Source organism: Aquila chrysaetos, chromosome 13 (genome assembly GCF_900496995.4).
Source record: "Aquila chrysaetos chrysaetos chromosome 13, bAquChr1.4, whole genome shotgun sequence".
NCBI classification, from domain to species: domain Eukaryota; kingdom Metazoa; phylum Chordata; class Aves; order Accipitriformes; family Accipitridae; genus Aquila; species Aquila chrysaetos.
The window spans coordinates 29,776,951-29,804,788 of record NC_044016.1 but is presented as its reverse complement, the minus strand read 5'-3'; the positions used below and the strand labels follow the sequence as shown (position 1 = coordinate 29,804,788).

The 27,838-nt window shown below is 38.2% G+C and overlaps 1 protein-coding gene across 9 annotated transcripts in view; it reads left to right on the top strand.

Annotated features, from left to right (window-relative positions):
- Positions 1-27,838, top strand: part of RYR2 (ryanodine receptor 2) — a 456,533-nt gene that overhangs the window by 85,171 nt on the left and 343,524 nt on the right. For all 9 annotated transcript variants that reach the window (XM_030034940.1, XM_041128385.1, XM_041128384.1 and 6 more), the window contains exon 2: positions 26,808-26,927. In XM_030034940.1, coding sequence (XP_029890800.1) covers positions 26,808-26,927 — 120 coding nt within the window. The remainder of the gene's footprint in view (positions 1-26,807; positions 26,928-27,838) is intronic.

Here is a 27,838-nt window from a genome sequence, read left to right as displayed (position 1 = left end):
TTTGGAACCTGCAGATACTTTTTGAGCTTTAAATAGCAAGTTCTGTAGGACGTGAGTTGGAAGGATGTGGGAACAGTACTTTCTATATGCCTGGATGTTAGTTCCTTTAATCTTAAAAGTCCATCCGTTATTCTAGCAGTATACCACAAAAAAGGAGAATCGGAAAATTAATGTGGAGGAATTGTTCTTAATGCGGATTATTTGTTACAATAATACAGCTCATGTTCATATTAGAACTGATGTGTAAAATTCTAGAGAGAGACAATAGACTTACCACAGAACCAGGACTGGAAGAACTGGAGATGTTTGTGCCAGCTTTGCCATGGCATTCCTGGCCACCCAGAGCATCAGCCCAGACTGACAATGCCTAATGCCTGTTCTGCAGCTATCAGAGGAATTGAGTGTCAGTGTGAATTTGGTCACTGGCCTCTCTGTAGGGACTGCAGGGCCTTGTGAATAATGTGGACAGCTGTAGTGCTGTTGTTTTGAGATGCGAATGTTATCTCTGTGGATAGCAGTTCCCCTGACTCTTTTTTTTTTTTTTTTTTTTTTTTTTTTTTGTAGCCCATAAGACAGCTATCAGAAGACAGGTATCAATTACTGTCCCTAGTGACTGCTTGAGATAGGACTGAACACCTACAGTTTTGTTTCTCCCCAAACGCTCTGTATTCTTAATGCCTTTTCTTTTGGTCAGGAAGAAAGGAGGCCTGTCATTAATGAGTTATTACCACAAAGGTGGCTGCAGGAATAATTGTCACCAGGCTGGTCTCTGATGCACTGTGGCAGAGGCATGTGTATCTTAATGAAATGGAAATGAGGATTTGGCTTTGTGCTCTTTGTAAAGAGTGTTTTCGGGATGACTAGAGATTTTGTTAAGAGAGAGGAAGATGCATCAATAGATTAAGTGGCCCTCTGGAACTTGTATCTCACCACTCTTCATTCAGTGTGGAAGGGCCTCCCTGCGTCTGACTTTATCTCGGTTGGTCCATGTCTCTTCAAGCAGTTACCAAAAAAACTGCTCATCTGTACTTGCCTTTCAGTGTTTACAGCAGCTTATAATACAACGCAAAGGAGAACATTTGCAAAGCTGGATTTTGAAGTCCAGTGGTATTTGTAAGATTTGAGTTTTTGAAATAAACACAGTAAGAAGCAGGCAACTGTAAGTTGGGACGTTTGGAGGTGACTAGTGCAAGCATGTCGTGGTACTTGCCTAGAAGATTCTTTCAGCCTCCAGCGGTTTGCAGCTCGTGGAGTCAGAGGTGATGTCCTTCTGCTTAACACAGCTTGTGTAACAACGTGAGCAGCGGAGCTGTCTGATGGAAGTATTGTCAGTGTGTGGAAGGACAAGCCCATTAGCATTTTGCAGTAGGTGGAGCTGCTGACAGAGCTGAAGTCTGATGCCTGTTCGCAGAATTGACTTGCCACTCACCTAAATAGTACAGACAGCAACAGTGAGATTCAGTGTCTTCCCCCTCTGAAAATGCTGCATTTCCACTTTTGAGATGGTCCCCCTTTAACTTACTAATGGACTACTGCTGTGAAAGGTAGTCTGTTATTTTTGCTAATATCAGCTCAAGTCTTTTTCTTGGGCTTTTTTTCTACGTGGTTTCATTGCATCCCTGCAGTTACACCACATTGCCAACCCAGATGTAAGATTCTTGGATGGGGTTTCCTAACAGTTAGTAAAGTCAGTTCTAGTAATTACCTGATCTCTTTTTAGAAAGACTTTTGAAAAGACACAAGCTATATAACTGTCGATTTATATTATTGCCTCCATTTATGTACAAGCTTAAAGTATTGACAATTTGCTTCAAACTCATGGGCAGACTCAACAGAACACTAAGGATCTTGTTATTGTGCAGTGATTTAAGTGATTTAATTATAGTTTGCCACATTCTTTATTACTGATGGAAGCAAATTTCTCAAGGGCCGAACTTTGAGAGCTGCATGGTTATGGATCAATAATATTTTTATTTTTTTGAGAGTCTGTGCATCTTTCTTGTTCACCCCATTAATTCCTTTATTCCAGCAATTTTACTAATTGTTTATGTACTGCTTCAGATTTCAGCTGTCATATTAAAGCGTTAACTTCATTAGTATGATAAAGTGCTTTCTTTCATGTCTTAGCTCACCACTGATGCAGCTTTCCCCTATATTCCTATTTTTTAATGACTTTGAATAAAAGCAAATAAGCTTACCCTAGTGTAGTAATGTAAGAAATCTGAGATCTCAGCAGATCCTCAGTGCCAATAAGAAAGGACTTTACCCTAAGTTTTACACTTAAATCATTTTATGCCCTAAAAGTTTTTAGTTGTCTTATTTAGAGACTCAAATATGACTGGAAGTAGCTATTTGATGTATATGATCATAACATATAGACCATATTGCCATTAGCATCATCTAGTATGTAGCTTAATTAAGTTAAATTGCTTTTGATACACAGATAAGGGACAAGGTGATTGGCTTGAGTTCACCTTCCTGTGAGCTTTGAGCAGAGATGCCCACTGCACAGCCCCTTGAATTCAGTGTGGTTGTTTCTCCGAGATCTGTCAGGTGCATTTAACTGTGTGCTTGCCAGCAGTGCTGGTCTGAACTAAAGCGTCCTCACTGTGCTGGAAAAAGACCTATGTTTGAATAACTGCGGGCAGGGCTCTCTGTGGCCTGCATGGGTATTCATGTGCTCCATCCGTGAGGGTTGCAGAAGTTGAGGCATTGAATGTACTTGTGTTCATACTTCACCTGGCATGAACTCAAACTCAAACCTTAAGTCGTTTCTTTACAGATTTAACTGTGAATAAGGGAAACCTGATACTGTCTCCAATTATTATTTGATCATGCTAAGAGATGTGATAGCGTATAATCCACTAAGGGTGTTTGAGAGGGCTGCCTGATCCTCAGTAAGAAAGAGGTTCCCCCATCCTGGTTCACAGTGTGAACAGTGTGGGATTCGGATCTTGAATTTAAACTCTACCTATGAGCAGAAACATGGAGAAGGGAGGTCGAACTATAGCAGCTTGTCTGTCTTCTCTGGTATGTGATGGCTATTCACCCTGTCAAGGATTGCAATAGTTAATAGAGCTCCTGGAAATATGTTCTTTAACCAAAACCAAACCCAAACCAAACCAAAACAAAGCAACGTCTTAGAAGGTGTATTTGCAGTACAGTCAGCCAGTGGACCACAGTAATGGTAAAAATGATGTTCTTGCATTGTTCGTAGCTGTGGATTAAACACTCCAATTAATTATATACACTTTTACTAAATGGCTGTATTCTACAAGTTAAAAAACTGAAGCAGGTAAAAATTTGGCAAAACCCGAACATCTAAACACAATCAGAGTCATTTTCTGTAGCTGGAGATCAGAGAGATTTGCTAAATTTGGCACGTGTATAGGAAAATATGCCAAAAGATAGCAGCAGTAGTGAGGCAAAAATGACTCATCTCCAGTTCTTGAGAACCAGATGGAAATTTTCTTAATTCTCTTTTAACTGGAGGTCAATTTTATAACTATAATAATATCAGAGCTCATCGAAAATATCTGTGAAGATATTTTTTATCCAAAAATGGTTTCTGCTAAAAGGATTTTTCTTTTTGTATCAAATGTTTCTATTTCTATTAAAAATCATAACTTTTATGCAAGACAGGAAATGCTGTATAGGTTTTTGAAAGGCAAGTAATTTTTTAATAGATGCAGATTGCAAAACCAAGGAATAACAGAGCAGATTTTAATATCTGTTTCTCTCAATAACCTTTAGGTAATGTTACCCCTAATTAGTTCACTCCCGTGGAATTTTGTAAATTTGTTTTAGGGAACTCTAGGATTAAAAATAAGCAAAACCAGCTCAACAGTGCAATTACTGAAAAGAATAGGAGGAGGACACTCTCCTTGCCCTACAAGGAAGAAATTTGTGTTTTTACGGTTTCTTTTATGTACTCTGTAGAGAAGACTTTGTGGTAATTACACTTTTGAGAGCTTCTGGCTGTGGGTTTCAGCAGGAGATAAGACAAAGCTGTCTTGTTTTCAGAATAAACAGTGAGTCCTGTTTTTGTGTATCCTTTAAAAAAAATAGTTATTTATAGATGCCTAAAGGAATTTTGCGTAGCAATAGGTGAATCATCAGCGATTTATCCTGGGAACGTCAACTTGTTAAAAATGGGAAAATATGATCCTAAATAAATTGTATGAAACCAGAGATAGCATTTAGCCAATTATCTTAAAAACAAACAAAACCAACCAAACAAAAAGCCATACAGAACGAAACAAACATCCCTTCCCCTCCAAACATGTCTTAAGAAAGGGAAAGTAACAAACACTGGTTAAATGCAAATTAAATCTACTCTTTATCTTTGTCAGTTTATTTGTCTCCCATTCCAGGAATACCTGGTGTCACGACCCGGACTGGACAGACCAGGGAGTGGTGTTTAATTTGGAATTCCCTTGGGCTAAATTAAGGTGAAAGGACACCAAATGATCAGTTAAAGATTTTATTCATGACAGAAGCAAGCTGAACTGGGGAGGCATAAAAGTAGGTGGTGGGGTTTCTCACAACAGGAATTGGCATGGGACTACCTCAGTAAACCAGGTAACCCATGGTAACCATATACCTCAATTCAGGGAATAAGGAGATCCCTCCTGTTGAGTCACGAGGTTCAGAGCAGACCCCCTTGCTTTCCAGACTCCTCCTCAGAGAAGGGCCCAGGGGCGGCTGGATCCACTCTTAGTCTCAGACTTGATCAACGGTTTTATGTCTTAAAGGGATGAGGTGTAGGGATTGTGGAAAAGGAAAAGGAAAGAGAGAAGAAGACAGAAAGAGAGAAAGGAAGAGAGAAAGATTTTGCCGGTCCTGGGTCCAGCGTTGGTTCAGTCAGCCGAGGGGTCCATCCCGGTGGGCTTGCGCGCCTGGCGCTTCAGTTTGTGTCCTTTTATCGTCCTTGCCCCTCCTTCGGGCGGGCACCCGAACTTAGTAGGCTAATGAGCCGTTTGTGAGCCTTTGGGCTTTGGGGAGTAACTTCTCCTTCCCTGCAGACGTGGCCAATGTTTAATCTTTGTATCAGAACAGGGAGCTGCGCACCCTCCAGCACGCCCTCCCCCTCCTGTTGCTGATGTCTGAGCCGATGGGCTTTTCACCTTGGTTCCTTGCTGTGCAGGGTCTGTCCTTAAGCAGAACTTGCCCCACACAATGTTTGAGACATTAACTCTGTCAGTCTCCCACACCTGGCCAAAGTGGTTACTTTGTTTTTTGGGCTGAGAAACCTTTTACAGTCATAAATTGTGTCAAGATTTCAATATCCCACTATATTCATTATAGAGGGAAAAATAAATGCAGTTCATTAGCCAGTCTTCCAGTTGACTCTCTCACACTTGGTGTGGAAGCCACAAAGATCTTCTTAAGCTCCGTTGCTGGCGTTCTGCAGTGCAGCACGCCTTCCTCCCTCCTTCTGTACTTGCATATGCTCGCTGCCTTGAAGAGATGAGAGAAGCAATCTGAGATGAAAGGAGGATTTGGAGCAAGACATGTCTCTGAAGCTGAGAGCCGCAGGCATATAGCGCTCGCATAGCTTCCTCATGCGTCCTTTAGAAATGACATGTACTCTTTTATTGGCCCAAGATCTTTAACGACTCTTCAGGAATCATCTTCCACTTCTGAATGCATCCTGCTAATTTGTGTGCAAGAAGGTGGTGACTCTGTGTAGAAAGGACTACCAAAATACCTCAGTAAATGAGAGGTTTAGGGTTTTTTCTCCATTTTTGGATGTGTTTCTTCATGTTTGGTTAGACATTTAATAGGAATTTCACATAAACACAAACCATCCTCTTTTATGTAAATATTTACTTTCAAATTCAAATATCTATTTAAAACTTGCATGAATCTTAAGGATCTTAATCCCCCCAAAAGGCATCTCACTTGTTCATGATGATTCTTGGAGAAGTAGCTTGTTTTCTGGCTTTGCCAGGGAGATTGCTTAAACGCTCTTAGAAAATTAATATAAATGTTCTAAACTATGAAAGTTTCTTAGGCAGCAACCAGCAATAACATCAAATAAAATGCTTGTGCTATATTTGCACATAAACTCTTCTTTTTACGTAGGAATTAGGCACTTATATTTGCTTTTCAATACAAATGTTTCCAGTAAATGTTAAGGATTTGAGTGACAGATAAAGCTTTGCTACAAGGGATTTTTGAACTGTATGGAGTTTTCCTAAAATTTACGTGAAGGCAGTAAAGTCTGAAATTACATAAACTTTCCTTGTATGTAAAAGTGATTTTCTTGTAATTTGCTCTTCAGCCCTTCTTAGAGCCACCCCCCAGTAATTTTCCTTTTTAATCAGGACCTACATTTCTTGACCATCTCGAATTAATAACAGAATTAGGATATATATACAAACTGGTGTGAGGAAAAGCAAGAAGGCAGTGAGGAAGGTGACAGTAGGCTCAAAGCAAAAGTTCAGGGAAATCGTTCTTATACTTGCATTTTAACAAGATAGGAGTTGGAGGAGAATATATTGGTTAAGGCAGGAGAAGTCAGTGGTTTGGTAATTAAGATGCAAAGGAACAAGAGCTTGGAGAGACTGGTGCGAAAAAAAAAATGCAGTGGCAGAGAGATGTTACTGAGAAAGAGTCAGGAATGAGTGTTGGCTAGGACGTCTGAGGAACAAGTGAGAGATCCAAGCCTGACACAAGTTATAAGCCAAAGAGAATCATGGCATTGCCTGCTGTGACTGACGTGGAGACATCAAGATTTTGGTGTTTTCTTGCATGGATTGTAAGCATGAGCAGGTGTCTTATTTTGCAGAGGGGAACACCTCTGTGCAGTGAGATCAATCCAGGTTTCATCTGTTTTGAAATGGCAGTTGAATTGATGCTTATGACAGTTTGACACTTACTTACAAAAACTGTATAAATCAAATAAACAGAGGACAAAACAAGAGCTGGTATGTTTAGCATCATTAAGCTTTGCAGCAAGTGCTGTACAGTGCCATTCCATTTCAGGCAAGGGTGTTCAGCACTACTGTATTGTGTTATTTCTTAGCACAGGCTTTATAGGAACCTTTATTCTTATTGCCCTTGTGCTTCCGAGTATGTTTGTAAGATCTATTTGCTTTTAGATCAGAATGCTACAATTAAATGCACCTCTAATTAAAATTGCAGTTACTTAGCTCTGTTTCTGGGAAATGTTGCTGATCTTATTATGTTTTTCTCTGTCTTAAAAACTCTAGACTTAGTGTATGTATGTCCCGTGTTGTTTCATGAATTGGGAATAAAAGGGGAGCAACACAAGAGGGGGGGTTGAAAAAAGTTGGTTTAGGCCTTTGGAGATAAGGCCAAGAACACTGAATCATATATTTTGGAAGAGAGCATTATAAAGCCTAAAAAATGTTTGTTTGGTTGTTTTTTTTTTAAGAAAATATTTTCCTTATGGTGAAGCCGCATACGTATACATTTCAGGATTTTTGAAAGCATTCTGTATTTGTGTAAATATTATTAGAAAAATAATATTATTAGAAAAATAATATTTTGAGAAGTTGCCCTCCTATAATGAAGGTCTAGATAGCATATCTAATTGCAAAAATTAAAGGGAGTTGAATGTTGAAGGACAATCCTCCCCACCAACCCCAACTTAACGGGAACCTGTCAAAACCCAACTAATTCAAATCAAACTGCATCTTCTTTGTAGTAATTTAAAAAGCTGTGGTGTTTGTGCATGATTTTATTTTGTTTTGACAGAACTAGCTTTTAGCCACAAATAACAAACAGTTTTATGTGCACAAAACCCCAATCAGTTTCTGGTGCAGATTTGATACCTCCAATATGCGTCACCATTTCCTTCAGATGTGTGTGTATTTTCTTTGGCAAAACAAAATTTTTTTTGGTTTTTTTTGCTGAAAAGCAAACTAATATAGTTTGGCTGTGTATAGGCCGTGAGTCAGAGAGACCCCAGAAACTCTTCAGATTTTGCTTTTATTGTTGACTTTGCTCCCTTTATTTCAAGCTGCTAAATGGAACTGAACAGCTGTGTAGGCCCGTCTGGGTAAATGAAACAGATGCAGTCACCAGAAGAGATTCTCTAGGCCACTAAAATAAACATATTATTGTAATTTTTTTTATTTTTTTTTTTTTTTTAGTAAAATGTGTCTTGTTAAGACACACCTTGATTACTTTCAATTTGGTATGATCTATTTTAGTAATGATTTAAGTCTGGTTTTGCTAGGTTCTGGCTACCGTTAGCAATATGGTACAGTGCAATGTGTTTCTGCCAAAAACACCACCTTCCAGAAAGCTCTCAGCATGTCATAAAGTAAATATAATCAGTCTTACAATGATATATTATTAATGTAAACATTTCTTGAGAAAGCCAAAAATGAGAGCTGGAACATCTGTGCAGTTTTATTTTTGCAGTTTGTGATTCTGCCTCTGTGTTCTTATCACTGCATCTATATATGCTTTAATTTCCTAGTTAAGTGTGTGTGAAAGATTTCAGGCTTTCAAGTCTTAAAAAGTAATCTTAAAAACATCCTTACAAGTTTGTCTTTGAGTAAAGACTGAGCCTGAGCATTTCAGCTCAAAAATGACTCCTTTCAGAACAATTCAAATGCAAATACTACAGGTTTACATCCTTAACTGCAGTAATCAATGTGACAAGCTATAGAAACTCTTAATTCAGTTTATTACTGTGGAAATGGTGAAGTGACCAGCCAGGAATCTATGATGATTTTGGGGAGGCATGTACAGAAGGATTTACTCTTTCAAAGTTGGGGAGGTTGAAGTAGAGGGGACAACAGCACAGCAAGTGTTCAAGTGCTGTAGATCCCTTTTGTTTCAATGACTTTATTCTTAGCAAGTAATCTGGTCCTCCACTATATACTTAACTGTGTAAGTGTTAAATGTCTGCTGTGCTGGACTCTCTAGTAGTGTTTTTACTACCAGACATTTCTACTGATGACAATGGCTAAGCTTTCGACTTCTGTAGTGGTGCCCTGGACGTAAATCTTTTTGGTTTTCTTTGCTTATTTTAGCAGAGATTTTTATAACAGATAAATGTTTATCTTGGAAGAAGAAAAGAAGAAAAAAAAGTTATTAGGTGATGTCAAATTTTCCTTCCATAGTTCATGGATTTGTTACCCATAGCAGAGAAGTATCTTGTCAATTAACTTGTAGTTTCTCACACAACTGTTGCAGCATTTCCTTTCTTAAGTACTAAGGTCAGTGGTTGGTTGTTACAGTTGGCTATGCTATGCTAGTGACCTTCTGCTTTAAACTGGTTTAACTCCTGCATGCTGTAGTGTTTTCAAGTGGTAAGGTACAAAAAGGCCTGTATCATTTCATTCTGTAGGCTTCGCTCTCCTTTAATTTTCAACATCTTTCTAGTTTAGTAGTAAATATGGGCTTTAGAATGAATCTAAAATGACAGCAGTATTGAAGTAGAGAATATGCTATATATATGCAAGCAAGTTTGTGGTTGAAGTTATCTGCCCTTACCAATATGTCTTGCTTTCTAAAGAAATTTTTTAAATTTTGTTTTACATCTGCAGTATTGAGATCAATGGCCCGCTCAACAAGGGTCGTGAAAATCTCTACCTAGCCATAAATATTCTTAAAATTTATGACCACATGGGGGGAAAAGACAAAATTTTTTAATGTCTAATTGCTACTTAAGATGAGGGGCATACTTACTTAAGATAAGGGAGCTGGAGGGCAAGTAAAACAGAAACCTTGCATTTTAACTTTTAACTACCAGTAATACTGACTTGATACTGATACATGTGTATGTCTGTGTGTGCGTGTATGTACGTATGCATGCATAAATCTTGTTCAATGGTCTGTATGCTGTAATGCTAACAGTATGCTCTATCATGCTTCGGGCTTACCAAGCCCAGAATTTTCATTAGCTTTTCCTGCTCCATCTAAATGTTTCGGAGCAGCTGGCGGAGCAGTGGAGAGATGGCTGACTCATGACTCATGTTAGCTGAGGTTTCTATAAATCCTGGGTTGCCTCAGGATTTGTTGGTGTTGTCATCACGATGACTGTCAGCTACCCCTCAGCAGTTGGGGGGCTGAAGGTGCTCCATGCACACACTTCTAAGTTAATAGAGAAACTGGGGAGCAACTGATCTTGTGACTGAGGACTCGGGTGGTAAATAGAGCTCCAGTGACCAGTTGACAGTTTGTTTTTAATACCGAGCTGTGCATGTGATTTAGGTTGAAATTAGTATGCCAAGGTGTTCTCCTTTCCTCAGTTGTTATGTAATTTGGCTAAGGCGATGGGCAGTGAAAGAATGTGAAGCCCCAGTCCGCAGTGTGCTATTTGTTTGTTGTTATTTAAGACATAGCTGTAATTTCAATAGTCATGCAAAGCTTGCCTAAATTTCTTTAAATTTGATGCCTTGAGCTATTTTGAGTTTTCATGCTGCCACTTCACTGAAGACATGAGACTGTTCTGTAGAAGACAAATGTTTCTCTGTTGCCTCTTTACCATCGGACAAGCTGCTATGAGCATGGTGAGGCTGGGATTCATCTCACCTAAACTGGGACACCTAAGTGTCAGTCACGCCAGCCTAAGCTGATTATTGCAGACTCCAAGGAGAGGAGGAGATACCTGCAGAGGACAGTTCATCATGGCTGTATTAAATTCTGGTTTCACAGGAAGGTGCCTTGCTTTCTGGAAAACCAGTCTCCTGCCACTGGCTGTAAAGGGAGCTGAGGCTGAGTAGATGTAAATGACAGATGGTAGCTAAATTGACTTAGGTGAGTGAATTTTAGGTGCCTTAAGTTAGGTGTGATGCATCCTAGTCTAAATGGTTTGCAGAAGCTCAGTGAGCCAGAGGGACTCAGTAGAGCCAAAAGAAACACGTGAAAGCTCATGGTTCTTAGCTTCTTTGATATACAGATGGTTATCAGCCTAGCTTTGCTGCTGTGCTTGAAAGTTGTTTAAATAAACACTGAAAGCAGTGAATTTAAAGGGCAAGCACTGAAATATAATCGTGACCCAAAATGAAGATATGTGCATGTACTGTGTTCGAGCCAATGTGAAAGCTTTCGTGGGACTGTGAATTACACCTGTGTTTTAACAGTAGATATTAACCATCAGTTGACATGCATGAAAGAATAAAAAAAGGTGATGCAAAGTGATAATCGCCGTAATAAATAGGCAAGGTAATATATTAAGTTCTGTGATTTAGACATATCTTACATTAAGTATTAAATTTAAAAGGTATTAAATTACAGCTCTTTAGTCATGTAACATATGCAGTAAAACAGCACACCTCCCCCCCAGCATTAAAAATTCCAGCCTTGATTTTCTTTGGATCAGATGAAACCATTATTCTGAATCCACCTCCCTGGTTAAAATGTTCTTTTCTTTTTCTCAGACTTCTCTGATTTACAATTAATGTAATGGTGCAATTTTTAGCAAGGGTGGCTCTTGATAAATAGCAGCCTGTGAAAAACAGGCTATACATATAGCTTCATAATGGAAATAAAAATGTTAATTTTGCTCTCTTCTTTAGCAGCAATTCTGACAGATTTCTGGGAAGCCTTCTATTATCAGGCGCAGCTCGTATGATAACATGATACTTTTTACTGTCTCAGTACTCTCAAAGTACAGTGGAAGCAATGACAATTTCCTACTGTAAATAAGAGTGGGAAAAATGGAGTTCAGCATAAGATCATGAAATCAGTATTTGACAATTTGTATTTTCAGCTGTGATGAACCTACTTTCAACATTTGTTTGTTTGAGAAAATGTACTTTTTTCATATAATACAGAACCATTAATTCCACTGTATAAACAAACATGGCAAGATTTTGTTGATGTTTGTTTTTTGCCCTTTTTCTTAATTGGGAGCAGAGTGAAGCATACATTTATCCTATGTCATGTAAAATTATATATGTGGAAGAACAAAAAATTAGTATACAAATATAAATTTGTGGTTTATAATGTTTAAGTTTGTGCTTCTGTGTAATTTTGTGTGTTGAAACATTTGCTGGTGAAAGTTAGAGTAGAAACAGTTGAAAGATACTCCTGCTGTTTCAATATTCTTGGTGATAATTTTCCATTTCACTGGCTCATTTATGATAGCTGTGAGTTTGTTCAGGGGAAGAAACAGGAAATAAAAATCGGACTGTCTCTGAGCGTTACGTTGTGACATGTACATAAGCTTGAAAGATATTTTTGCACCTGCTTAATAACATATTTTTGGGATTCACAGTTCACTGCAGCCTTCTGTCATTGCATCTGATTAAAATCTGTGAAGAATTACCTGCTGGCATGAGAACCTGGTGATAGAAAGGCATTTTTCCGTGTATCTGAAGATTCCTTAATTTTTCTTGGTTAGCAGTTGCTGCAATATACAGTGTGCTAGTTGAATCTCACAGCTTTTCTATGGACTGTTCAGCGCCACAGTAAGACTATGAAGGACTCAAGATAAATGATTAAAAATTAAGAGTATCCTGCAAGTGGGGTAAAGAGAAATTATTTTAGGAACCCATAAATTTTTACTATTTCAAAAGACAGGCTTAGCACAGAATGCATTGGGATGTACTTAATGTTCTGTTAATACCTGCACAGAGTCTTTAATAACCAAATCTTCTACTGCAGTGTGCTTTGATTTCTTATGCAGAATTTGTCAATCCAACATATACTATTGCACTGAATATTCAGTCTCTTTATACTAATATTATTTTTCAGTCTGTGAAAAAGAATGCAAATGGAATGACAAGACAATTGCTATAAAATTTGTAGTATATTTTTCTCTGGAGGAGGCATTCTCTTTGATATTTTCAAGTACTGATTGAGTAGTAGCAAGCTGCAGCACTTGGTAAAGTACGGAGGAGTATCCCATGCTCGCTAAAACTCATGGATACGTGGCTGCTTGATGATCTGGACCTAAATTCTGCAGCAGAAATCTGACCGTTGGCAGACCCTGCGCGGCAGCTTCAGTGTAAAATAAAAAATTCAGTGTTTCATGTGTTCTGTTTGAGAAGGAAATAATGCAGTCAGGGTAAGAACTGTTCAGGTGTTTCGATATTCAGTGTACTGATGCTTTTGAGATGTGTCTGTATTTCAGGATGCCACAGATCCTCCCTCCTGCCCCATTCCCCATTCAACAATGGTTTAGGAGTTGCCAAGAAGTGACCTATTAGTTTCAGAAACAGCAAGCGCAGTGGCCAGCTAGAACACTTGACTTCTGGCAAAATATTTTGGGATTATTGTAGCACCTTGCCTAAATGCATCGACTACATTTAGGAAAGACTTCTGTCACTTTACACCCTCTGTACGTGTTCTTTTTTAAATTATACGAAGTAAATGACACATCGTTAGTTTAGGGGGTGCTTCTGGGGGGCAGCTGTTGCCAAGTAAGCCCTGTGATCATGGTATGTCTTGTGATATGTCAAATGAAATGAAGATTTGTTAGTTAATGGCATTATACTTTTCCTAGGACAACATATCAGGCCAGTTTTATGGATTACATAACAATTGTTTGAAACTTAATTTTAAAACCAAAATATTTTTCAAGTTTTCTTTTATCATAAAAGTGAGGTAAAAGTAGAGCTGGCAAGTTAAATAAAATGCACAATTACTATTGTCTAGAACATCTTTCCCATGAAGCACACTCTTAACAGTGTGGTTTGTCATACTATGACTTGATTAAAGTTTCAGAATAAATATGGCTTAACTACTATGATTCTAAATTTGGGTAAAGTTAACAAGAATTGTCAATGCAATCTGTGGTTCCTCGCTTGAGGAATGTTTTCCTCGTAACACTTGTTTTGTAAAGCAGAGTACCGTTGCTAGGACTGAAAATGTCTAGCAACAAAAAAATGACCCTCTCAACCTTCCCAGGATTAGCTAAGGCTTAACATCCTTGGTTATCCCAGCGCTGCTGCTTTGACTGGCAGCTGGTAGTATGGGTAGGACACCCTCCCGCAAAATAGAAATTATTTTATTTTTGTTACACAATATGCGTATAAACTGCAGCATGGTAGGTATAATGATCTGTTCTTAAATGTGATCAAGATCAGGCAGCTTCTCATCTTCTGTTTGGTATTTTGACTTTCTTGTGGTGTGAGTACGCTGAAGTCAGGTACTGCAGCTTAATGGGAAAGGACCCTTGATCTTTTTCTTTGCTTTCTTTTTCTTTCTTGAATGCTGAGGGGTTTTTTGAAGATACCCTTGCAAAAATCATCAAATGTCTGTTTCTGTGACATCCCTGGGTATGTAGAAAGGGCTACCAAGCCTCCTTTCCTTTCTTCCCACTGCTCCGTGTGGCCAAGTATTTGCATTGTTAGAACTGAGGTAGAGGGGAGATCAGAGAGGCTTTTTAAACTGAAGAAGTGTGTCTAAATTTTTTCTCTGTAAAGACTGTTAATAATTACTTCCAACTGCTCCATTGCAGCTGTTCAGCCAGAATGCTCTGTTGCTTGAAGTAGTGTTCCCTTTACCTGTCATGAGGTACTGAGCTCAATCCCAGTTGGCACAGGGTGGGTGCAGAAGCAGATCAACCAGTGAAAGCGGGGAATTCCTGCCCTCGGGTGGGCTGTGGCTTTCCTAGGATGCTTACCGTGGCCTGCATCCCCTTGCCTGCTCTGGGGACACCACTGCTCCTGTAGCTCTCTCTAGCAGAAAGGCTGAAAGCGCTCTTGAATGTGGAGCTGGCAGCATCCCTCAAGGAAGTACTTGTGCTCACTAAACAGGGGGAAGGAGGAAGGGAAATAGTACATCTTGGTAGGGAGGCTCATCCTGGGGCCTTTTCAAGGGTTGTTCTGGTGGCCAGGGAGGAGACCTGAAAGCAGGAGTTGGGTGTGGGAGGAGGGCAGAGAAGTACTGGACATGTCTGCGTACAGTGTAGTGGTGTCAGGGCTGGAAGGTGGGATGCGAACAAAGGATTATAGGATGGGGAATGGAAGGCTGAAAGCAGGAGGTGTGGTCAATGGAAGAAAGACTATAAGGGGAAGAAGAAAAGAATGTAAAGTGTTGTGCGAGATAGGAAGAATAGGCCATCATGGGAGTGGTGGGCTTAGAAAAGCCAGGGAATAACAGAGAATACAGCTGAGAGGATTAATTTCCCAAGACATGTCTCAAAATCCAGAGGCAATGCCATGGATTTTTTTTTTAGAGATGGATAGGTAAGAAATTAAAAAATCAACCCATAAAAAGTGTTTCATATTCAGGGAAGAGCAGTGGTCTGTACCTGGTTTTCTCCTGCTGTATGTAGCTCTGACTTGGATCACTGGGAGCAGTCAAAATCACTGATCATTGCTCTCTGAATATCTCAGTCCCTACTTGTCCTGCTGCTGCTTTTTATCTTCGTTACCTGTTGAAGAGATGAACAGTAAGTTTCCAATATCATGATTTTGCAAAACATGATTACTGTTCAAACCTGATGACATTTCTGCTAAGCAGAGGAAAGAGTTCTCAGCTGTGGGCCACAGGCAGCCTGTTGAACCAAGTACCTGACCTATTCATTGCTGCCCATTCCCAGGGCTCTGCAGATAAAGCCACCAAGCAGACTTCCAGCTGGTTTATTTTATCATATATTTTTTCTAGCACTGTGCTTATGGAGGCTTTTTTTTTTTTTTTTTTTTTTTTTTGAATAAAAATTTGGATGTGCAAGTTTTCAGTGCCTTCTTGGGAGGCTGTGTGTCTGGACCACTGGGTAGTTCTCCTGACATGGTCTGTAGCTGCTGCTTAAACTCACTCTTGATGGAAAAAAACCCCAAATCCAACAAACAAAACATTTCATGTTATGTATAAGTTTTTGTTTGTTTCCTGTTACGGCATGTATGTAATCTTGTGCTTATTAACGGTATAATTTATCTCAAAACTGAATTTGGAATAGTCTTGCCTGGGAGAATTTCGAGTCTAAACAAATGCGGCCAAAAAGGTGTGGAAAAGGGGCTTAAGCACAGGGGAATAACTTGACTAATAAATTATAAAAGTTTGGTGGGAGATCTGGGAACAAAATCCATCTGCCACTTCTTTCAATTTAGTGTTCTTCCCCTCAGCTGCACTGTCCCTACAGAATGCGGTTATTTCCTGATATCTAGGCACTGTAGTTGTTCAGATATAAAGTTTGCGGTTTAGTGTTTTAAGACTGCTACAGTCTTTATTTTTTACATTGATGTTTTGAGAAATAGGTATGTTGGGGTGGATTAAGAAGAGATAAATGTAGAACAGCAGCACTGTTTGGAGACAGTGGGGTAGATTGGATATTGGTCCCTTTTTTGAAGGGACAACCAATCTTTTTAATGGGACGCTGAAAATCTCCTTTATGCTTGCTTATGTAGTGAAGGTGTCTAGGAAATGGGTTTTCAGTGTTATGATTGCTTGGGGTTTCATAATATGATACAGCTCCAGCTGTATGATGGCCCTTTTGTGACATTTTAAGCTGGGTAGAAATTAGATGTTGGTAATAGCCCTTTTGGAGTTGTTCATGGGAAGGTACCACATCTCGTCTTAATAATTTCATTAATGGTCTGCAGGAAAGAACAGAGCATAAATCAAAGATGCTCAGAGAACAAGTTGTGAACAGCAGTCTGAGGGAATTTTTCAAAACGGAATTAGTCTAAGAAGGAAGAATTCAGAAAGGTGGTAGACTTCTCATGGTGACAAGAAAGCATTGCATAGGAAATGTGTGAAGTGAAAGGGTGAATCTCATAAGTTAGAGCAGCTTCAGAATGAAAGCAGGGAGAAATACTGACAGAGCATTACATGGCTGAAATAGATGAAGATTAAAATGAATCTTTAACCTTGCTCCAAAAATAAAAAAAACACAGTGGCAGGTGAGTCTTTGGGAATTAGAGAGGAAAGGTTGCATGATTGATTGGGCAGCTGCAAAGTATCAGTCTGGCAGAGCGCTGGAGTGGAATGATTCAAGAAATACTGTTGAAAAAAGATTAAGGGAAGAGAAAGTCATCTAGGATTGAATGTGCACACTCGAGCAGATGGTCATATTACTGATTTAGCCTCCTGAGCCTGCTCTCAAGGTACGAGACTGAGGGCTGGTGAACTTTTCTCATGTATTCTTGCATGAAAGGGATGATGCAGAGGGGAGGTTTTCACAGTCTGAGCTGGAGTGAGAGGGCCTTGTCCGTGAGAGAGGTGTGTTGATAGAGCCTTGTTGCTGTGGAACCTGTTAGTAGGGTAGGAGGAATACACAAAAAGGAATGTGTTCGGTTTCAGTCTAAGTATTGTGTGACCTTGAACAAATTATTTGTTTTAACATGTGCCTCCGTTCTCCAGCTGAGATGAAAGAACTCTTTCTCAGAAAAGCATTATAAAGCTAAAATCCTTTGGTGATTATTTTCAGATACAGCACTTTGAGATACTGGTGAGAGTCTGGATTTATTAGCTTGGACTGAGCACCATGGGGTTATAAGATAACTTGGCATTTGTTTAGAGGCAGCTTGTTAAATGCCTGACACAGATTATAGGTATAATCTTGTGTTTGCCTGCAGAATCTTGTGGACACCTTTTCTAGCATGCTCTCACCTCTGTCTTTACTGGTACTGTTACTCACACCAGCAAGATCAAATATAGCATAGATATGTCCCATGCTGTAATCACACCTTTGATTGCAGAAGAGACATAGCCCGGAATTAGTGAGTAAGAATAGAATTCTTATCAAATTCCTAAAATAAGTAGAATTACATCAGAGATAAATTTGACATACTGGGGCTGTTAAGAAGCTGAAATCAGCCCACCAGCTGTTTTGCGTTTAATTTGGTATTCATACTTTATTGCAGATGTTTTCCACCATCCTCTGTCAACTGTGTCGGATGCAGAGTTAGCCATTACTAGCTCTGGTTACAGACAGATGAATTCATTATTAGACACTGACAGCTGAACTTGGCGTTTTTTTAGGATTGTAGGACCACAGAAGCTAATTGGTGAGAAATAATAAAATGAGTCATCACAATTGGAAATATGTTCATTTGCAGACATATTTTTAGTAGAACTCAATCAAGAGCATACTAGCACATGCGTACACAAGACCATTGCGTGCTGAAACGAAATTTGACACTGTTTCATGCTGACTCGGTGGAATAAAGAGCCAGAAGAGGAAGCTTTGAAGCTTTGAGATTACACGTAGACAGTACATCTGTTTTCAGTGTTGTGTTCACATTTATATCACTAGTAAGCAGTTTATTTCAGGAGGTGGTTGGTACGTGCAGTTGAAATGTACAGACACCTGCAATATCACTGCAGTGCCCGGTCAGATCAAACTCAGTAGTACATTTGTTTCTCCATGAAGCACTTTGCAGAGCACAGAAGTCGCTCTTGTTACCTGCGTGTGCTGGAGCCACTCATTCAGATTTGTTCATTGCCTTCTGATCGTGTGCGTCATTTCCCTCTGGTGGCTGTGGAACCTGTAGGCTGGGATGTGCACTGTGCCTGAGACACTGCTCAGTATTGATGCACAAGTCCTAGCTAAACTCTGCTCTGCCATGTAGCATCACTGTATTGAAGTGGTGCGTAACGATTTTTTGCCTTGTACCTAGTGATTGCTTTGTGAAAAGTGAAGGCTTTCTCTGACAAGTGTTGAATATGAATCTATATGACTCCAGATGGGTTTTTTTGTTCGTGGGTTTTTCTTTTTCTTTTTTTCTTTTTTTCTTTTTCTGCCACGTGTCTTTAGTACTGCAGATCACCATGACTTCGCTGTAATCTTGCAAAATTATTCTATTGACTAGGTTAGAGCTTTTTGGGGAAGGAGGGGGAGATAACATGGTCATTGTACTAGCAGCCTGCTTCATAGTACTGTATTGAGAACTACCAGCTAGTTTGGTCCTCTGGAATTCCATCTGTTCTGCATGAGGTTTTCTGTCTCAAAGGATAATTCCATTGGAATAATGTTGAATTCTTATGAAATTACTCCTCCTACAGGATAAAACTAAAACATGTACAGTAAAATGTGTCCAGGCTATTTAGGATTGTGTGACCAGAAAAGTCATCTCTCTTCCTTCTCAGCCTAAGGCAAGTTCAGCTATGCATAAATCCTTCTGACAGAGGTTTTCTTGAACATTTTTTATGGTCATATAATGATGAAGCTTCTAAACAGGTTTGTGAAAATGCTTTGCTATCCTCAGAAAACTTTTCACCAACTGTCTAATACTAATTTTATTAATGCAATGAGGAACAGTATTACCTTCCCTTTATTCCATGTTTTATTAACAATATCATATACTTGACATTGTTGCCATGTTTTCCCACAGTCTGAGCAGACTGCATCCCAACAGTTTTTCTGGATCTTTCCTGTTTTTTTTCTAGGTATCATCAGTCTTGCTGCTCTCTGTCCATTCTTTATTTGAAACGAAGGGTCAAAATGGCCATTTCACTTCAGCTGAAGCCTTACCCGTGTTGACTGTAAAGCCAAAGGATCACTACTCTTGTAGTCACATGCACTTCTTTCCCAACTAGCCCAGCTTTTTGGCTTCTATACACCTGCTTGGTGGTGTTGACTCGTGATCAGCATTTGATTCACCGTAACCAGCAGATCCTTCTCTACAGCACTGCTGTCTTTTCATTGCTTTTTATCCTGCGTCCCTACCTAAGGGATGTGCACTGCGCTAAGGTTGTTTTCAGTTCCTTATAGGTTGTTCTCCCTTAAGAGAGTCTGAACACTAATTCCCACTGGCCAATGACATTACTATTATTATTTTACTGTTAACTAGTACAACAACTAGCAATAAGATAGTGGAGTTGTGGTTCAAGCTTAGATACAGTAATCAGAAGTTCGGGTCCTTTTCTTACTGCTGTCACAGGCTTCCTTTGTGTTCAGATGTCAGAAGCTCTAGAGTCATCTCCCTAATAGGGTGGTATTTCAAAATAGAGTTTGGTAGTTTGTTGAAGACATTGGTTGATCAGTCAAGAATAGAATTAGCAGTTAAAGTAAGTAGTGCTGCCCTCTGAGCATTTGTTTTGTTGGTATCTCCTGTAGGAGTGTTGAAAAGATATTTAATCACTGTTGATCATAGTTCTTGCATGTTATGTACATGGTGTTTAATAAATCCTATTCATCAAGGCTTCTGTTGGTTGTCAGCAGGGATTTGGAGAAGGGCAAGTGCCATCTGAATTTGTTACTTCTGCATTGTTGCTTTTTACCTTCTTCCAAAGCACAGAAATAAAGAGGCTCTGGGGCAACGAGTAGTAGAGCTTCCATCAACACTGAAAGTAGTCTTACCTGCCAATTGGTGTGTGTTACTCAGATGCCTAGCATAAAAAATAGTCACATTTGATTTTTTTTGTTTGTTTTTTTTTTTTTTTTTTTTGGCAGGTCACATCACTAGGGTCATCTTAGGGGATTGATTTGTGGATCCTATTATTCTATCAGCAAATGGTTTCCAGTAATGGTGCAAGTCTTGTACTTGATGGCCCATAGGAGTTACAAACTTTTATTCTACATTAATCTAATTCTAATCTAGTGCTTATCCCAACAAGGCAAAGGGAAGTTGAAGTAAAGTTTGTAAGTCAAGAAGTATTCTACAGTTTCCTTAGGTGGAAAGCAGTTTGTACAGGCTAAATTTCTATTTGTAAATCTACTTTTAAAGTATGTGTGGCACCTATGCTCATTGCACAGTTCAGTTGCACAGCTGAACAGTAAATGGGATGCAGTGAAGCAGAACTGTGCATATGTGGAGTTTGAGGAAGCTATTAAAGATTGAGCTATTAAAGTCTGTGCTGAGATCCTGATTGATAGCATATGGAAGTTGATAGGAACATTCCACTAAGTGCAGTATTTGCCATATAAAACAGCAGTAGAAGTGAGTTTGAATGTATAAGCATAACTTACCTGTTTTAACCTTTGAATGCTTAATTTTGCAAGTGTGACATTCTCTGTTCCATATGCAGTTTCCGAATTGGTATACCATCATGGAGCAGTAGAAACAGAGTCAGCATTAAATCTTTAAGGGAGGTAATTATGTATCATGGGTCAGATTAGGAAAAGTACAGCAAATTATTTAAATTAGTAATAGTTCATGATTTATTCACTGGATTCTCTGCAAAGGAGTAAAATATAAAATCAAGGAAAATACTTGAAAAATGTCACCTATTTTTGTCCTGAAATGGAAGCAAAATGCAGATGTCAAGGTCATAACATAATGAGCTGAAGCACCTTGGGCTGAAGCACATGCTGTGTTTCTAAATAAATGTATTACTTGTAGTGTATTGCTACTTCATTTATCATCAAGTTTTCCTGCAGAGATTTTTAGCAATACTAGAAGCTCCAATATTGTGCTTTTCTTCCATGGTTAAAATAAAAGACTTGGAGGTAGTAATGGCGTAGACTGTAAAATAGGGAAAGACATACAGTAGGAAATTATTTTTTGCATTCTTAAAGAATGCAAATAAAGAAATTATTCAATCTTTTTCTGTCCTTTGACTCCCTACTAAAGCAGTAGCAGATATGAATTCAGAAGTTTTAAAAGTATGTGTAATTATTAAAAGTTTAAGGTGCTACAATGTGGAGAATAAATAAAAAAACAACCCATGAAGAATATTAAAAAAAACCCAAACAAACCACCAACTTGCAGATTTCCAGAAAAATGCCACAATGCAAATATTCCGCCCTCAAAATCACAGCTATGTCCATATTGAAGAGGTGCTAACAGCTATAGCAGTGTAGATGATGCCTACCTGTGGCAATTCAGCCAGCCAGTTTTAGTCCTTTAATAGAATTAACATATTGAGAAGGTTAAGGGTTAGTCAAAACTGACATCACACAGAAGGTATCAGTTTTCAGGGTTTAATAGGACAGAGTAACGCTATCTATTACAAAGAAATACATATGTGTGTGTGTGTATATGTATGTGTGTGTGTGTATATATATGTTTTATTTGGTCATAACTTGAAATTGCGGATCATGGAAGAATATACCTAGAAGCATTCATGTTGGAACATAACATGCCCACATTTTTACATGAGAAACTAACCTTTTTCTTGACTGGGTAGTATATATTTCATGTAATCTTAGGAGATTTGAGTGGATTTCACAGAAAAGTCAAATAGTCTCTGTAGATGAAAGTAAGTGCTATTAAGGAGCTTTGGGAACTCGCTGTTTTAATATTGTGCCTTGACAGCAAAGCCATGCTCTTCCCTCATTAATCGGGTCTTCTGGAATGCAGTTCTGAGCATGCAGTTTGCCAGTTTATGGTTATTGCTGGCAGCATTTTGGTTTTAGAAGTAATTTTTAACTGTAGCAAGTGTTACAGTGCTGTTAAAGGTGTTTTTTTTCGTTGCTGTTTGGTTTTGGTTTTTTTTTAGTTACTGGGTCCTCTGCTAAGTCATTTAGTTATTTGTTTAGTTTCTGTGAGTATAAAGATTTCCTGAAGATAATTAAGTAGCCCATGATGGATAGATATAATTAAGAATCTGCTGTGTGCTGCTGTTTGTTCAATAACTGTCCTTGATTTTTCAAAATTGGATGTTTAAAAAATAAATAGGGCTTTGTGGCATAGATAACATCTACCTGTTTTTTAAGAATGCTTCTTGAAGAATCAGAATGATAAATGCAGTAGTGTGCTTATCAAAAGCTCATGCTGTTTGAGTCAGTGCAGGTATCTGACATAACACAAAGCAGAGTATCTTTTTGCTGGAAGATACGGTATCTTTAAAACTATGAACTGGTGCTCTGGCTGACGCATAAAGATTTATCAGGATTCATGGATTACTCCAAGATGGTACTTGGTCATAATCTTAAAGGACTGTATATGGCTGGTTACATTAGCCTTAGCTGCAAATTGCCTTCAGCAAGTTCATTTGCAAACTTGGGAAGGAGAATAGCTTTCTGACTCACGTTATCAGTTTAGCAACCTGAGTACCATTTCTGCTATCCTGTAGGCATACTCTGTTATTGTAGGTAGGCAGTATCATCCTTGCTCCTTACCTCCCCATTTGTGGGATGGAGATAACTGTGCTTCCAAATTCCCAAGAGTGTTACGAAGCAGATCAGACTCTGAACTGAAGGATGAGAATGGATGGAAGAATCATCCATTAAAGTACCTAAACTAAATGAACAGCTTCTCAAGTTGGATTCACTCTTACTTGCAGTAAATGAAGATATATCTGAGACTGTGCTCCATTGTTGTTATGGTGACTTACATTGCCTTGTGCATTTGATAATAAGCTGCAGCACCACTGTGTGCACAGAATTGTGTGATTATTGGCACCTACTTTCCCTTACTCTCTTGATACCTTTCTTCCATATCCAAAAACTGGAAAAATAGAAGACAAAGCAGCATCTTTGGGCTTACTAATGAAGGCTGCTATGGGTGATAGTGAATTGGGATGGAAATACTAAAATTTTCCAGTTTCCGTGGAGGAAACTGGCAGATGAGTATCAAAGTGATGATTATTCAGCAAAACAAGAATAACAAAAGTATGTGGCAGTGGAAATGTCTGCAGGGATTTTAGGTCTGTGCTATTGCCCTTTCTTCCAAACTGTGCTGGAGTTTTTTCCAAGACTATACTATATTCTGTATAATCTATGTCTGTTGTGATTGTTTTGAAGTTTAAATCAAATACTTTCGTTTGTTATGGCAGAATACAGATACTGTTTTTTTAATCAGATCAAGTATATGCTAAACTCGTTTCATTGAATATGACAGACACACACTATTGTTTACTAACACGTGTGTTACCTTGATCAATTACAAAGACCTGTAACTGTTTTGTGGAAGACTAGGTTTTCTTCTTTTGCCTATGCACTTAATATTGCCAATGTATAGACAACTATTTCTACATGTCTTAAAACACAGTTTATCCAAGAGTTTAGATTCCAAGTGGATTAAAAGTTCCTACAAGTCATTACATTTTAGCATTAAACATCTGTGCTTGAAGTTGTCTTCCTGGAATCTCTTTAATTTTCATGTCTGTTTAGTTTACTGTGATAGTAAGTAACTCAGCATTTGAGAGAGATGTTTAAAAGACACTAATATCTTATCAGCACCTTTGTGTTGCCTCTACTCCTGAATTTTCAGTCCCGTATGAGGAAAGTTAGGAGAGAGATGGATAGGAGTGTATCTGGATACGTAATGATGTATTTGCTTAACTTTTGAAGGCTACAGTTATAGCCCTTTGAAACATAAATTACTTTCATCAGTTCTAATCTGACAGTGACTGACAGAAAAAATTATGATGATCTAAAACCTCATCTGCATAACATATAGGTGAGAAAATGCTCAGAAGGTAATAGGAGGAAATGAACCAGTTTGAGAGATCTCATAATTCAAGATTTAAGAATATTTGATAAATATTTTTCTTTAATAGACATTTAATATGATGCTCACTGTAGCTTTCTTAATACAAGAGCAAAGTGACCTTCAGTGAAGGTCTCTTTGGAGGTGTGACTTCAGATAAGGAAATTACGCATTTTTAGCTCTCCTGATACTGGAACTCGATAGCACTTGCTGATTTGAAACCAGGTTTAGAAAGACAGTGCTGAGATGCTTACCCACTTACCAGTCTTCTCTAAAGAAATGGAATGGAATTATGTATCTTAACATAATTCTGCAACACAATCAAATTTTGTATCTATAGGCATCTTCTGAACACGTAGTCGCTAAATGTTGGAAGACTGAATCCAGGGTAGAGTTTATATTAGATTCTTCTCTAACGATGTGCACAGAAATGCAAAGTAACTTAGAGCTGGGTGTATATTACTCATAATTAACTGTAATCACCTTCCACTTGATCTGACAATGGCATCACATCTTTCTTACCTTCTGTGCCAACTTTATCAACCACACCTTGACTTAGAGCGAGAAGTTCCACAACACTATGACTCTGTGGCCTGAATTAAGAGAACATTTATTGTAACTATCTACATACAAAACAAATAAAATGTAGCAAAACAGAGTTGTGATTTGCTTTGTTGTTTTAATTAGCATGTCCTGCCGACCCAGGAATTAACTTTTGCAAAGGGCATGGCAGGGCGATTGATTTTCATTAATTAGTAAGCATTTTTTAAGAAATCAGTCTTTATTAATGAGCTATTTATTCGACAAAATAAGCCATGTACTCTGTACACGGTCCAGCAAAAGAAGATAAAATGCTTGCAGAATGAATTGTGAAAGTTTGTGTGTCAGGAAATTTAGCAGTTGCTATATTCCTCTTCTTAATCCTCCATCAGTCAGCATCTACCTTACACATGTATGCTTGGTGATTGCTCATGACTGGTTTGCAGGGAAGGACATGATGCATTAGATCATTAACTAAAATTAAGTATGTCAGGGACTTGCCCCAAACCAACTCGTATTTTTGCTGCTGTCAGCATAGAGTCATTTTTGTAGATGGTCTATGTAGAACACTTTTCAGACTTTCTCTAAAAGCACAGCGTACAATGGTAGAGAATGGGGTAGTACAAAATGAAGTTGGTGGTTCATTTGAGTAGAAAGTAGCCTTACTGTGTTGTCTGCCTCTGGCTATGGAGGTACGATGTTAGCATCTTCTCTAGTGACCCTTTTTGGAGACAACTCTAACACAGTGTATGATGGTGACACAGTTACTGGAATTTCTATTCTGCTGGTGTGGTTATTTAGGAAGAAGGGCTAGGAAGATAAAGAGGAAGGAGAATGTGTTTATATAGCTGTAATCTAACACTACTATTTTTAACCTGAAAATAAACTTTTATTTGAATTAAGTGTAATTAAGATTAGGAAATACTAATTTTGTGCTTCAAAAAACAACCCCCCCCCCCGAAAAAATGCTCTGGGTTTTATTAGATGCTACTTTTACAAAGAGTACACAGCAAAGCTCTTAACTCTGTATATTTGGTCTTCTAGATCCTTGCTTTTGGCTTTTAGGGATTTTTCTTTATTAATTACAGTTGTACATTGTGAACTGCACATATAACATATACCTGTATTACATTTTCTGGATTTGATGTCTGACTGGAAGCAGTTCCTACTTTTTGCCTCTACAATTGACTGGATTATAAAGCAATATGCAGCTTGGGCACTGTTGCTGGTATACAAGGAAAAGTGATTTACCTACACTTAGAGCTAGGGTTTGCTACATGGGGACAACTAAAAAAAGGTAACATAAATTAATTTTTGAAGTGTCTGATTAAACTCTATTTAATCTCCTGTTCTTTTCAGAATTAAATACATCTTAATTTAGTTTAGTTTAATTACTAGAGTGAAGTAAATCGAACCAAATAAAAGGCCAGCTTAATTCAGGATGGGTGTTTACAAGTGGCTTCAAATTACTCAGTTCAATTTAAATTCAGGCATTTATTTAATTTGATGAACTTTTCTAAATGTCCCTATGTAAAAAGCTGCCTGTAAGAATAACTTTTTGGTAAACATGCCTGCCTTAATGTGTGCATTCTTGTAGTCTCATCCTGTTCTGCTTCCAGTTGCATGCTTCATCCTATAGTTTTATTGTATTACATTTTATTTACAGTGTTAAATATGATGTCTTCATGTGAAATTTATTATTGGAAACTCTAATTTTGCTTCATAAATGAATGGGTGGAATGCACAGGGTGACACTATTTTTTCTATTCTTAAACAGAAAAACTCTGCTAGAAAACAGACTCATTACAACCAAGTTTTCTTTCTTTTCAACTTAAACCATATTTCTGCAAAGGGCTTCTGCAGCTCATGGTTATGTTACATTGGAGAACTGGGATTTAAATAAGGGTGTGCTGCTGTTCTGTCAGGTTTTTTGACAAGATCTGCTTCGACTATATTATTACAAGGATTTAGTCCCATAACATTTGTATTTATTTCCTACATACTGACTTCTGTTACAGATCTTGTTGGGTCAGATGCATAACCACTGTTCTGTTTTTGTTTGTTTTTTGGTAGGATGATGAAGTGGTTCTGCAGTGCACTGCAACTGTTCACAAGGAGCAACAGAAATTGTGTCTTGCTGCTGAAGGATTTGGCAACAGGCTTTGCTTTTTGGAATCCACATCAAATTCTAAGGTACTGCTGAGTGTTTTAAGTGTCATGTATGAAGCAAGGACATAGTTAGAAGATTGCTTGCTTTGATGTACTATATACAAATCTGTCTAGGAGAATGGACAAATCAAATCTATCAGTAATACAAGGAATACTTAATCCCCCTTCGAAGTTTAATTGTTCCTTTGTCATGGCCGTTTGGCTGGACTCTAATGCTGTGCTTTCTGTTTTGGGCTCACTTTAAAACGAGTTAGCTGCAGAAGTCCATCTCAGTAATGTGCTTGTGATTTCGGTTGTCCGAACTCAGTTGTAGTAAGCCACAGTGCAATTTTGGGGTACTGTAATTCAAAGACACATTTGATTACTCTGATTTTAAGTCCACAGGAGAGTGATTATTCTATTTGTGAGAAGTTTTTATTCCATGACATTTACATTGAGATGATTATTACTTTAAGTCCTTCTAATTCCCTAATCGAGCAGAGTAATAGTGGAAGTATCAAAATTATCTTGTCTAATCAGTTTGTTATCTAAGCCTACTGTAACTCTGCTATATATGTAGTAGATACAGTAGTTTGAAAAATTAACTTTGCTATTTGTTGCAAAGGAGGGGTTTTGTTTCACAATCACATATGCTCAAATAAGGGTTTTGAAGACAAAATATGCCTTCTGAGAGCAGAACTGGTTTTGTGAGCAAAGTAATGGGTATACTTGGACATTTTATTTATACAAAGGGAAGAATGTTTCTTAACATATTTGTTTTTTCTTCAGCTAAAATATAAATGTTTGATGAGAAAATAAAATAAAGGTAAAGCATCTGGAAAGACAGCTAGAAAGATTTAGAGCAAAAAATGATGTTTTTTTATCTTGCCAACTTCCATAACATCACTTTGATTCTCTGATACATTGCAGAGTAATGCTTCATTTTCTGTCTCATC